Source organism: Lepisosteus oculatus, chromosome 19 (assembly GCF_040954835.1).
Source record: "Lepisosteus oculatus isolate fLepOcu1 chromosome 19, fLepOcu1.hap2, whole genome shotgun sequence".
Lineage (NCBI taxonomy): Eukaryota > Metazoa > Chordata > Actinopteri > Semionotiformes > Lepisosteidae > Lepisosteus > Lepisosteus oculatus.
Genome location: NC_090714.1, coordinates 17,528,466 through 17,541,511, shown reverse-complemented (window position 1 = coordinate 17,541,511; position 13,046 = coordinate 17,528,466). Strand labels below are relative to the sequence as shown.

General features: G+C 58.2%; 1 protein-coding gene and 1 long non-coding RNA gene across 7 annotated transcripts in view; one reads left to right on the top strand and one right to left on the bottom strand.

Moving 5' to 3' along the window:
- LOC102693711 (retinoic acid-induced protein 1) overlaps positions 1 to 13,046 on the bottom strand; it is a 37,487-nt gene that overhangs the window by 3,626 nt on the left and 20,815 nt on the right. For 2 of the 3 annotated variants that reach the window (XM_069181058.1, XM_069181059.1), the window contains exons 2-4: positions 879 to 6,142; positions 518 to 611; positions 138 to 187 (exon numbers count right to left, since the gene is read on the bottom strand). In XM_069181058.1, the coding sequence (XP_069037159.1) occupies positions 138 to 187; positions 518 to 611; positions 879 to 6,119 (5,385 nt within the window). In that variant the 5' untranslated portion in view covers positions 6,120 to 6,142. Of the gene's footprint in view, positions 1 to 137; positions 188 to 517; positions 612 to 878; positions 6,143 to 8,292; positions 8,374 to 13,046 lie in introns of those variants that run through there. The other variant, XM_069181057.1, reaches the window with a different exon arrangement.
- LOC107079010 (uncharacterized) overlaps positions 10,276 to 13,046 on the top strand; it is a 339,701-nt gene continuing 336,930 nt past the window's right edge. The window contains exon 1 of one of the 4 annotated variants that reach the window (XR_011182780.1): positions 10,276 to 12,751. This is a non-coding gene — a long non-coding RNA (uncharacterized lncRNA). The remainder of the gene's footprint in view (positions 12,752 to 13,046) is intronic. The other 3 variants (XR_001479981.2, XR_011182782.1, XR_011182781.1) reach the window with 3 other exon arrangements.

The window sequence follows — 13,046 nt, the reverse complement described above, 5'->3', positions numbered from 1 at the left end:
CGGCACCGCTGGCAGAATGAGCCTTCCGTTGCAGTGTTGTCAGGAAGAATAATCTCAGGCACCGTTCTTCCTAAAAATACTGGATTCATCCACAAATACTTTACCTTCTGTCCTTCTATCATAACACGGTCACTTACCTTATGCTTTGGACATTTCAATGAAAAGTTTTCTTCTTGTAAAGAGCAACCTAAAACAATGAGAAGAGAGTCTGAATACCAAGCCAAACAGAAATACACTCCCACCCATGTCCAGCCCCTGACACAGCTGTTGGAACAATCTTACTTCCTCCATCGGGCTTCTTAGTCAGCAGTCTCGTGTAGTCAAATGATTCAAAGCCCGAGACGGAGAAGAAGACTGTACAAGGTGTGCACACCGTATCAAATACAGAAGACATGACAGCGCTTTCAGATCAGCAGAGACAGGGACATGTGGTCCAGCTGGCTGAAATGAGTCACTTTGCTTCCAGAAAGCACATGTACAAACACACACGCAGGCCTGCTAATATTAGAGCTCTTACCCATCTCTTTGGCACAGACATAGTGGAATTTCTGAGGGCATCCTTTACTGCAGCAGCCCACTGACGCACCAAGATCCTGGCACTTCAGGCAGCGCTGTGGCAGTGAAACAAAGGACAGCGTTGGACATGAGGATTCTTTCATTTGGCATCGCTTGGCACCCTGGCTCCTTTTTCGGGAGCCCTACTGCATGTCGCGTTTCCGCGGCCTGTGCCGCGCTAGGCCTGATCGAGCAGCAGTGGTGCCGTGTGCGCGAGTCCCATCAGGCGGTGGGAGACGCCACCGGTGAGGTCGGCACTCACAGCCCCCCAATCTGGGCGAGCCCAGGCCCCCCTGAGCCACGGCGAGCAGAGAGAGACTCACCGAGGCGGCGGCGCCGAGCGCGGCTTCCTGCAGGCCGTACAGCTTCCCGGAGACGAGGAAGACCCCGTTGGTCCAGACGGCGCAGGCCTCGTGCACCCAGTGCTCCTTGGCCTCGGCCTCCAGCTCCAGCCTCTGCAGAGCCTCCTTCGGCTTGCCCGGGCCCGCCTCCCCCTCCGCGGCTCTCCGGTCGTAGCCCTGGAACTGCTGCAGCTTCCGGTAGCGCTCCCTGAATTTGGGGCGCAGCGCGCCGGGCTCGCCCGCCGCCCGCTCCGCCCTCCTCGGCCGCCCCGGGGCGCCGCTGCCGCTGCCGCTGGGGCCCTTGTCGCCCTCCGGCCGGGAGGGGGGGCTCCGCGCAGCGCCGCAGCTCAGCCTGGCTCGGTCCTCCCTGGGCTCCAGCTTGCACTTGAGAGACAGCGTCTTGCGCGGTATGCTGTCTTCAGGATAGTAGGGGCCACACAAGTCCCCCAGCTCCCTGTAATTTGCTGGCTTTCCGCACAGGCAGCAGGTTAGACACCTGTCGATGAGGTTTTTGTTGACCAGCGGCCCCTGCAGCATGACCGAGGAGTTGGGGATCGCCTTAGCAACTGGGGCAGGGCTTTTCATCTTGGCCGAGCTCTTTTTTCTGGCATTCAGGAGCAGAAACTCTTCCTCAGGCCTGTTAACAATCGTACACAGAGCGGCAAACTCTTTGGAGCTGTCGATGTGCACGTACGGGCTGAAGAAGGGTTTGTTTTCGTTCTTCTGCGGCTTGTACGTGACGTATTTTAAACGGATCTCCGGCTGTTTCTCCTCCACGACGGGAGCGCTGGGCCTCCTGTGGCCGCCCCGCCTGGCCTTGACCGCGCTCAGGTGTTTTCGGTTTCGCCTGTTGGGCCCCGTCTGCTTGACAGCTTTGGGCTTGTCTGAAGCTCTCCCCTGTCTCTGTCTCGTCTGCGCCGACCTGCGCGCGCCCCTTTTCGCCGCGCCGGTGTCGGAGGGGCCCGTGGGGCTGCCTGGGAGTTGCCCCGCGGAGGGGGGCAGGGCAGGGGCCGGGGGCAGAGCCTGCTGGCCCGCGGGGGCAGAGTCTGGGGGGGGGAAGGCAGGAGCTTTCCTCTTTTTCCTCCTCTGCTTCAGATGCATTTCGTGGTTGTTCTTGATCGCCCTCTGCTTGGCCAGCCTGGGCGTGGGGACCACGAGGCCCCCGGACTCCAGCGGCCCCTCGGGCGGCTCGACGCCCTCCCCCGCCGCCACTCTCTTCCTCTTCGAAGTGGGGGCTCTGGCGAAGCCCACGTGCGGCGCCCCCGTGGCGTTGGGCGCGCCCCCCTCCTCTCCCGGGGCCCCCGCTGCTGGCTCCGCGGGGCCCCTGTTCTCCGCAGCCTGCGCCGCGCAGGGCTCCCCTGGGGGGCTCGAGGAGTGTTTCTTCGCGCCCGGAGACGTGATCTTTTGGACCAGCGCCTCATACTTCAGGCCCCTGCCCTTGCGGGGGGGCAGGTACTTTGTCTTGGGGGGGTACTGAGGGGGCAGGCAGTGGCCACCACTCACGGCCGCCAGGGGGGTGTCTTTGGTGAGGAGGTGCTCTCCCTGCCGCAGCCTCTTGCTGGGAGCCTTCACGCCCCCCGGCTTGTTCTTTAACGGGGCCTGGAAGCCGTCCCCCCTGCCCGCCTTCCCACCTCTCCGCTTTTTCACGGGGACAGGAGAGAGGCAGCTCGCCTTCCTCTTCAGAGGGGGGCTGGCCTTCTCTTCCGGCTTGATCCTGTAGACCACGCTGCGCTGGGACCCCGCCAGGGCCTGCTTGGGGCTCCCGCGCGCCGCCTCTTTCTGGAAGGAGGCCTTGTGCTTCTTCGTGTCCTTCAGCTTCCTGGGCAGAGCGCAAGGCGTCCTCTTGTCCTTTCCCTTGTGCTTCAGGGGCTTCTCCTGCGCTGGCTTCCTTGACCTCAGCACCATGGCTCTCGGGTCTTTACCAGGCGCAGCCGGAGGCAAGCTGGAGTCGTGGTTTTCGTCCTGTGAGCTGCTCTCACTCAGAGTCTTCTTGCCCTTGAGGTGACCTATGAGAGCCGGCTTGGGGCCTTTCTGCTTCTTCCACTTGATCTTGGGGAGCGTCTCCTTTGCGGCTACTCCCTTTGCGAGCTTTGGGGCCACCTGCCTTTTCAGGTGGATGCAAGCTTTGGGGGCAGCCAGGGCCGTGAAGGACCTGGTGCACATCCTGGAAGGGAAGCTCTCGGGAAAAAGCTTCGTTGTCTGGCTGGACAGGTCCTTGTGCATCACGCCTGTCTGATCTGTCACGGTCATGCTCTTGCTTGAGGGCATGCTCATCTCTTGAGGGGTGCCCGGCAGCGCCTCTCCAACCCCGCTGGAAAGCCTGCGGATCCTCACGCTTGTGTGCATTATTCTTCCCGACTGGCTGCTCTTGTCCTCTGCGTGCTTCCTGTGGAAGGGCGTGAGATGCGCCGAGGGCGGGGGGGACTCAGCCTTGGTGGAAGGTGTCACTCCAGTCGGGCCGTCGATGCGGGGGTCTATCTCCTCGTCACCCTTCTTCGGCGAGGGCGGGGTGTCGACCCAGGAGGGGGCAGAGTGCAGCATCGACTTGCCTGGCAGCTGCGGAGAGTCGGGCTCCAGCACCACGGCGTCGTGGCGATCGATATGCTCCCTCACTTGGGACAGAGGTGTTGCTTCTTCATTAAGCCCCGAGAAAGCTGCCTTAGCAGGCTGCCTGGAAGGTGAGATATCGCAAATGACTGACCTCCTTTCGGAGCTCGGAAAGCCTGCGTCTTGTGTCTCTGTGGCGGCAGCAGCCCTGTTTACTTGCTCCGGGGCTGGGCTGCCGATTTCCCCAGACTCCTGGGCCCATGTTTTATTATTCATGGCCTCCTCAGAGGACGGCGAGCTATCCTCTCCCTCTCTCGCTCCAGTGGCTCGGCTGGAAAGGACAGAGTGCTGCTCTTCAAAAGCTTCCTGCTTCTCTCTCTCGGCTGCTGAAAGCTTCTCCTCAAACAATTCGCTCCTGGAATCAAAATGCGGAAACTCTGAGTCGTCCTCTTTCATGGTTAAATATTGATCTTGTACAAGGTCATTGCTCCAGCTGAATGGAACGGTTTTCCCTGAGGCGTCTGAATCGGTGGGAAACTCTGATTTATATATCTCAGCCTCCACATCAGAAACCATGTCAGTCTTGCAGTTGAAGTCTGAAGGGCTTGATGGCTTCTCCCCACTGCCTCCGTCATCCGGAACATATTGGTTCTGCAGTTCCTGATATATCTGCTCCTCCATGTCGCTTGGGTAGCTCTTGCCTGCCAGCGCCTTGCTGATCTTCTGAAACAGGGACGGGTATTTGTCATGGTCGGGCCAGCCGTCTGGCTCCGCCGCGCGGATCTCGGCGGCTCCGTCTCCGTCTCCGTCTCCATCTCCGTCCACAGACAGCCGCTCTTTCGGCTCCTCCCTCTCCTCGCCCGTCTTCTCCAGCCAGGCCGACTCTTCGAAGTTCTCCTTCAGGGAGTCCTTCAGGCGCTGGATGTCATCGGGGGAGTCCTGCTCCGGCTTCAGGGGACTGGGGGTGAGGGCCCCTTTGGGGGACTTCTCCTCTCCTATGCTCTTGAGCAAGGTGGCGAGGTTCTCCCCGGCCTCCGCGCTCGGCAGGCTGTGGGCCGAGTCGTCGGACTTGGTGGACAAGATGTCGGGGGACGTCGCGGAGCAGGAGGACACGGTCTCCAGCGCGTGCTGGGAGTTTGTAGTGGGCTGGGCTGGGCTCCTGCTTTGGCCACAGTAGTAGTAGCTCCTCTCTAACTGGTCTTCCGAGCTGCTGGAGTATTCGCCCTCCTGCAGCTCCGTGTGGACGGACTGCGGCGTGCCAAACGGCTCGGGCACGGGCGTGGCCAGCTGGGCATCTGGGCACGACCCGTCCTCCAGGGCTCTCAGCTGCCCCTTGAAGTCCTCCGTCTTCTTCTGGTTGCGTTTGCTGCTCTTCTTGTTGGCCACCATGGCCTCCGAGAGCAGGAGCTGCTGGACGTTGTTGGAAATGTTCTCCACCTGAGACGTCAGGGCGTTGAGGCTCCACAGGCTGGGGTTGGACAGGAGCTTCTCGGAAAAGCGGTCCTTGAGGGAGCCCGCGAAGCTGGCGGTCTGAGGGTTGAGGCTGGGGGAGGCGTGAGAGTGGGGGGGCATCAGCAAGCTCTGCTCTCTCAGCCCGCTGGCGGAGGAGGAGGAGGAGGAGGCGGCCCCCGTCGTGATGGGGGGCTGGCTGTACTGGAAGGACTCGGGATTGACCATCAGGGGCGAAGGGGTGGAGCTGTAGGAAGGAGACCTCCCGACAGACCGGGCCGGGGAGTGGCTCGAACTGGGGCTGCAGTTCTGGTAGTACTGCTCGGGGGACCTGACCGAGATGTCGGAGAGGCAGTAGTTCTGTGGGGGCTGGCTGAAATGTTGGTATTTTGAAAGCCCGTCCTGGGCGCCGGACAGGGCCTGCTGCTCGTAGCCGGCCCTCGAGGGAGCCTGCTGGTACGTGTAGCTGCCCTGGGCTCTGTAGCCACTCTGCTTGATGCTGCTGCTCCCCAGCTGCCGGTTGTACTGGGAAGTTGGCGGCATGGCGTAACTCTTGTAGCAGTGGGGCGTCTGGCTGCACTTCTCCACGGCCGGGTAGGAGGGCGTTGAGGAGGAGAGAGACTGGGAGTGCTGGGGGAAGTGCATGGGCCCCTGGGTGTAGGTCATGGGGGACGGGGAGGTGTCCTGGGGCAGTTTCGCTTGGGGATGGGTGGTGTAGACGGGGGGGTTGGGCTGGGTGGGGTGGGCGCACTGGCTCTGGGAAATGGGGAGCAGGGTCTGGTCGAGGTACTGGCCCCCGCCGGGCCCGCCGCCGGCCGCGGGCTCCAGCCGGCCCACCAGCTCCTGCTCGTACTGGGGCAGGTGCGAGTGCGCGGAGTCGTCCCACTTCTGCGGCAGGTGCCCCTCGCTCATGTACTGGGCCGGGTACGCTGAGCCCAGGTGGCCACTGTAGCCGCCGGCGGAGGGCCCGCTGGGCAGGAGCTGGCCCGGCAGTTTGGTTCCCTTGTATTGCTTGTCCGCGGGGGCCGAGCCGCTGCCGTAGGCCGGGTAGGCTTGCTGGCTGTAGCAGTCTTTCGTCCCCGCGGCCGCGAGCGAATGTGCCTCGTAGCCCTGTCTGGTCTGGCTGTGATGATGTCTGTAATTCTCAAGGCGTGATAATTCATGTGTCTCCTGCTGGTAGCACTGCTGGTTGCCATGGAAACCACTCCGTTCTCTGAAGGACTGCATGACTCCGGCTCGGGCTCCTCTCTCTACAAACAAAACACAAGAGAGAGTGCTTACTTCCAGCTCCCCGCGCTTGTGTGCTTATATTTACCCCCCACCCCTCCTCTGTCTGTGGTATCGACTGACGTGAAACTCTCTTCGGAACGTTTTCGGGTGTCGCGTCCTCTCTTTAAGAGGGGCGAGCTGGTATCCCGCTCTGTGCTTTATGGGCCCACACACGCGTGTGGTGCTTGTCTATGGCATGACTCCGAAATACCTTCTACCTTGAAACACTCTTTATTGAACCGACTAGTTTCTTTAAAGGAAAAAATACAAGTGAGCATTCTAAGCACAAAAAATAATTCATTTGCACCGAAGCGCAGAAGCACTGAAGCACGCAAGCAAAGCTCCTGACTAGGGGGAAATGTTGTTCCCTGTTGAATTCCCGATGCTTTTGTGATGAGGGCTGGAGAAACCTGGAGATGCAGCCGCTGCCACAGCAAAGCAGAGTGATCTCTGTTTGCAGCACAAGTCCAGAGTCCCAGGCTGCTTCGGGCTGGTAGCTGCAGCGACATGCCAGAACCGTGAGATTCCCAGTCGCCACCCCTTCACCAAGGACGAGGTCGCTGGGAGGTTGGGGCCACTTTTAGACATGGCAGGAGTAGAGGCCAAGACAACATCGTTATCGCTCGGGCAGTGGGCAGCACGCCGGGTTCTCACATGTGGCCACGAAGGAAAAAGTAAAGTAAAATTCCACTGTCGTCTCTTGAACCGAGGGTGTGCGTAGTAAGAAATCTACATGTTGTGAGACGATGAATATTAATTAGCTCTGGCTGTTGCACAGCACCAGAAAGTCAACCTGTCTGCAGAGATTTCTGATCCTGTTCTGTGCATGTAAATCGGCCGTGGAAAGATGTTACAATTACTGTATGTTAAGGCTTTGGCCACTGAAAGGTTTCTATCTACCTGTCTCTAACTGGCCTTATCCATTTATGTTCTCACAGCTGAACCCTATACAGAGTCACGAGGGAGCTGGAGCCCATCTCGGAAAGCAACAGGCACAAGGCTGGGTCCAGCGCGGGGCACACAGACACACACTGGCACCAGGGCCGGCTGTCCCAGACAGCGCTTCGGCTGTTGGCAAGTCTCTGGACTGTGGGAGGAAACCCACGCCAACACGGGGAGAACATATCAACTCCACACAGACAGCACCCCTGGTCTGGAATCGAACCCAGACCAGACCAGACCCAGACTTGGCCAGCTTCCTTGCTAGCTAGTTGGCTCCAGCGTTCTGATTATCTTGCAGAGCCATGAAGAATAAACAGCGCAGAGTGAACAAGGGTTGGTGATGCACACAAGGGGAGACGTGGAAATGAAGAAGGCAGGAGCACCACCTCAATCCCCAGAGCAGGAGAGTGCTCTCGTTTTAAATCGACCTCTCCAGCCTGCCCCTCACTCCCTGTGCTGCTGTTGGATATTCTTATCTGAACTGCTTGCCTTTTAGGACCTGTGGGAGGCAGCTGATCAGGAATCATTTTGACTCTGCAGACAGAGTATTGCATTTTGTTCTTTGCACTTCAGTACTGAGCCTGCTGAGAGATACAATAAGCATCGATTGCGTTCCTCTTATCTGTCTCTCTTTGCTGTGCTTTCTGCACCTGCTGGGCCACCGCATTTCCTGGTTGACAGCAATATGTGTGGCAGCGCCCTGCTGTCCGCTGGTATAGCTGTGCTCCCAGTCCTCTCCAGATTCCTGCAGCCGGGACATGCTGGTGACTTCCTGTTTATGTGCCAGACTGTGCAACCTTGATTGATTTTGCACAGGTGCCCCTCAGAGCCTTGGCATAGCCCAACCTGGGCTGTGTGACAATGAAGAGCAATGCTATTTTTGTCTCAGTACTGACCGTAATCTGAATGATATTCTATTGTATTTCATTATACTGCAAGATGAGCGTGATGCTGTGTCCTTTTGGAAGGTAAGATGACTGTTCAGTAGGATACATTTTCAAACTCTTAAAATCCCAAATTGGATTAACTCACAAACACGAAACGGCCGTCCTTTGTGGAACAGACATAAATGGACTTTATATGCATCAGGTATTACAGCTGATAGCTGACAGCATTCCAGGAAGATACAATCACTAAGTGCTGGCTTCCAGTTTCACCTGGCCTGAAAGCAGGCTTTAGATGAACTCACACGGTGTTTGAGCCTTGGAGTCTCGAATGAGAGAGCGCATCAGTCCAAACATGCAGTTCAGCTTTTCGGGATATTCCGGTCCCCACCGTTCCACAACCTTGCCCTGCCCAGCTCAGTATTGCTTCATTAGCTGCTAATTTCTGCAATTATGCACAGCAGCGGAGGAGTGCAGTCCATCACAGCGCTGGTGCCCGAGCCCGGGAGGGTGGCGAGGAATGTGAGCAGATCCCTGGCTCAGAGGGAGGCGGAATCCGATCGTTCTGCTTTCTGGGAGATAATCCGGCACGCACGGAATGTGGCGGCCTCGCCTGATCCCATCATCCCTCTGGCAGCCTGAGACGGGATTTATCCTCCTCCTCCGCCTCCCCCTGCCCGGGTCTCTGAGTGACGCCGGAGCCCCAGCGGGACTCCAGCGCACCTCCCTGCTCACAGCGCAGTCGCCTGCTGGAGCTGCTGGTGGGACTGGGAGCACAGGGCTCCTCCAGGACCAGACACAGCCCAGCACAGCTCTGCCCTCGTTTTGTACTGCATATTTACGACCTTGGAATATGCTAATTCTTCTGTTTTTATTTAAAGAGCCTGTTCTAAATGAGATTGTGTTTTCCCCCCACTTTCTTTCCAGTGTGTTTGTATCATGAAATTACAAAATGCTTCTAGTTGGATGTGTCACACAGCTTGGTTACTCTCCAGGAGTATTCTCTGATCCCCACATCATTTGCAATTATTCTGAATGTGGTTTTATTTTTTTTCACGGACGAAGGACCAGCTGCTGCTGTCGCTGGCCCGATCCCTGCGCCCGGCTTCCTCGGCCGGGGGAGACAGCAGGGCTGCAGCTGAGAAGAGGCTGATCTGAGGAAGAGCTGATTAGCTGTCGGTAGCGTTGCAGTGCTCACATTCATGGAAAGGCTCTCCTTCGAACCCGGGACAGAGTTAAGAGTAGTGCAGCCCCAGCCACCACCAGCGCAGGTGGGCAGTGGCAGCAGGGGACTCAGCTGTCCACCCCAGCGGCCAGCGCTGTCCACTCTGGACCTCAGGGGTCACCACTGTCCACTCCAGACTCAGGACCTCAGCGGCCGGCGCTGTCCACCTCAGCTGCTCTCTGGACCTCAGCGGACGGCGCTGTCCACTCCAGCTGCTCTCTGGACCTCAGCGGCCGGCGCTGTCCACTCCAGCTGCTCTCTGGACCTCAGCGGCCGGCGCTGTCCACTCCAGCTGCTCTCTGGACCTCAGTGGCCGGCGCTGTCCACTCCAGCTGCTCTCTGGACCTCAGCGGCCGGCGCTGTCCACCTCAGCTGCTCTCTGGACCTCAGCGGACGGCGCTGTCCACTCCAGCTGCTCTCTGGACCTCAGCGGCCGGCGCTGTCCACTCCAGCTGCTCTCTGGACCTCAGCGGCCGGCGCTGTCCACTCCAGCTGCTCTCTGGACCTCAGTGGCCGGCGCTGTCCACCTCAGCTGCTCTCCAAACTGTGTCATCAAGCGCCAGATTGTGAAAACAACCTCCGGCACACACGGAGCCCCTCTCCAGAAGGTGCTGTCAGCTCCCAGCACTTCAGGGGTTCAGGTTACTTGTAAACCTGTATTCAGAGCTGGAAACACAGTTTCATTTTGTTTCTAAAGGTCTAATTAAGCAAATTGCCAGTGTGACTGAGTGATGGAGTAATTGAAACCGCAGTAGGAAGGGAATGCGGAAGACAGCGGGAGCCCCTGCACTAGGGCTGGGGAAACCCCGGAGACCGGAGCCGAACCGGGCCGGGTCACCAGTCCCTGGACTGGACCTGGGGGCAGGCTGTCGGCCAGACCTGAGGCTCACCGCAGTCAATCACAGAACTACAGAGTCGGTTCTGGAGAATTAGAACAGTAGAGACATAAACGGGAGTAAAAAACAGGGCAAATGATAGTAATTGAACAAGCAATAGAGAGAAAATTGCTGTCTGATGTGCGCCAATCTAATTACGGTATGCTTGTAATTAGTGTTAAGTATTTATCTTTTAAGTTAAGGAATTCATTAGAGGATTATTAATGACCTCCCTCTCTAGTTGTGCGCAGTACACCGAGAACATGGCTGTTCCTCAGCCGTGCCCGCCCTGGGGGTGTGTTTCGCCCGACGCGCTCCGATGCGTCATCCGGGAGCAGACCCGGCCGCCCTGCACGAACACCCGGATCGGGACGTGGAGGCCCGTTTCTGGGCTAAGAAAACCCGTTCTCCTGCCCTCGGTTCGGTTTCGCACGCCGAGAGCGACGCCGCGCAGGGCTGTGTGGAGAGGGCAGGTTCCCGGGGGGCAGAAACAGCTCGGTATTCAACAGGGGGCACTACCTCATCTAACCAGCAGGGGGCATCTCATCAGCCCAGCGGACGGAGTGGCTCTGCGGTACTGAGCCCTGGTATACAGTCCTGTGGTTGTGCTCTGCACACGACGAAACGTGGCGCCCTATACAGAATTAAAAGAGTGAAGGATTAATTGAGCTATTAGTGTCGGGAAAATGTCCTGGTACATTGCTGTTTTCAAATTTGTGAATTTGTAGGGCGCACCTCAAATTTCGTTTTGCCATGGAGAGTAAGGAAACGTTCTTATTTTTTAGAATTCGTGTCTGGTTTTACCCAGCCTGCGTGAAACCCCACGGCCGCCGGTCTCAGACTCGCTCCTCTCCGGCCCGCCTCGCCACCGCGAACACGAGGCGCAGACCAGCTGGGGCTCTCGGCAGAGCGACAGCCCGGTCCGGGCCTGAGGGCCGGAGAGCGGCTCCACCACACGCACACAACACCAGCGATCAGGGACGCTTCGCTTCCTACAAAACGGCAATTGATATTCGAGACACAGCCAGGACTGCTTATACGACAGCCAATGGGAGGCTAGAAGACCAGCTCAGCGACGTGTGGGGATCACAGGAATGTTCTTTTTCTGGCGTGCAGTCAGATGAGTCTCCCCCTGACAGTGTCAAGGTGTTCGGGGCATTGCTGCTGTTACAGGAAACAGGCAGAGCTCCTCGCTTCGCTTTAATAAACACAGCGCCGCGCTGACAGAAGCCCTGTCGGGGTACAGACTGGTTCCCTGGGCGCTACCTGCCGCTCCAGGTGGGTAACCTGCGCACCACGTGCTCGGTGCGATACAGCAAAGGGAGTGACATATTGTAGTGCTGTGTCTCGACCCTGTATTTAATGAAGAACGGGCATCATACACCTTTACACCGCTCTCACTCTCGTATGCCCACAAACAAGGCTTCTTCATGCAGTGTGATTCGATTTGCACAGGGCTGATGGAAAACGTACTTAAAATGACAATCCTGAATCGATGCTCGCTTAATCGATGGATTCTGCTGCTGCCCGATGGTTGATAAGGGCTTTGCGCACGTCAGCACAGACTCCAATCGACACCTCCTGCGCCCAGCTGGCGCGGCCGCTGCAGGTGGACAGTCCGGCCGAGGCCGTTTCCCTCACGGGATTAAGAAAGTCTCTACCAGCGGGGTCCCCCTCTCTCACTTCCCGAGCGGGGTGCGAGGGGATGTACCCCTGCAAGCCTGTGGAGGCGAATGAGCTTCCCGGTCCCCAGGGACAGCTCGTGCGCCCGGCGTTGCGGGACGAGGGAGGGCGCGAGGCTGCCTTGGCAACGCTCCGAGCGTGTTCCTCGCGACTGGCGGCCGACGCGCGCCGCTTCCCCTCCTAGCAGCGCTCACACGCACCGGTGACATACTGCACACCTTACAAAACAAACAAACTAACAAACTAACTAACAAAAACGAATGGGGTGTCACGGATGCATCGTTCTTCGCCCTTCGCTTTGCATGCTGCAGGTAGATACAGGACGAAGGGCCTGTGGGAAAAAACGGTGCATTTCGCCGCAAACCAATCACAGCCCTGCACGAGCGCGTCTTGTCGCACACGCACGGGAGCAGCGGGGCTGCGCGCGAGAGGGGCCCAGGCCGGCCTCGCGGCCCTTTCCCCCAGAACAACTTTAAACCGTCGTCACGAATTCAAATAATCAAAGACATCGTCATTGTGATTACTATGATTACTATTATGAAACAGCAAAGGCCTCTGGGAAAGCCGGCAGCGTCGCGGAGCGGAGAGGGCGGAGAGTTGCGGAGGGAGTTCGGGTCCGAACCTCTCGCGGGGCACCTGAATCCCGGACTCTGGACCGGAACCAGGGGTGGGAGAAGTAAGAGCGTCACGTTTATTCGACGGTACCGCGGGGCTGCGCTGACCGGGCGGCGTGAGGCCCGCTATTCCGAGACGTGACGTGGTCCCGTCGAGTATAAACAAACGCGCCTCCGGTTTCGCTGGCTGTGGCTCGGCTCGGCTCGGCTCGGCTCCAGACCCGTTTCTAAACCTTCCAAGCCGAGGACACACGGACGAAGCCCAGAAATAGGAAATGAGCAAGCCTGCCGCTTCTCGGGGTCGGAGGGGACAGGCCCTGGTCAGACCTCACTGGAGGAGGAGCAGCAGGGAGCCGCACGAATGCAGGTAAAGGGTTATTCCGGGCCGAGAGAGTGTTTCAGCTGTGGAGCCACACAGCAGAAGAAGGCTCCACAGCTGAAACACTCTGTTCTCGTCTTTTCAGTATGTATTGAACTTTTACCTGTGTGCCCCCAAGTGTAGCAGCGTGCTCACAGTGGATCTGCAGACACGCTTTTAATAGTTCCCACTTAATCATAGTGTTATTCTGGATGAATTTACTTCATTATTGGTATAGGTTATTAAATCATGTAGGTATTTGGTATTTCCTGAAGGTTTGGATCTCGACTGGGGCGCTGTGGAG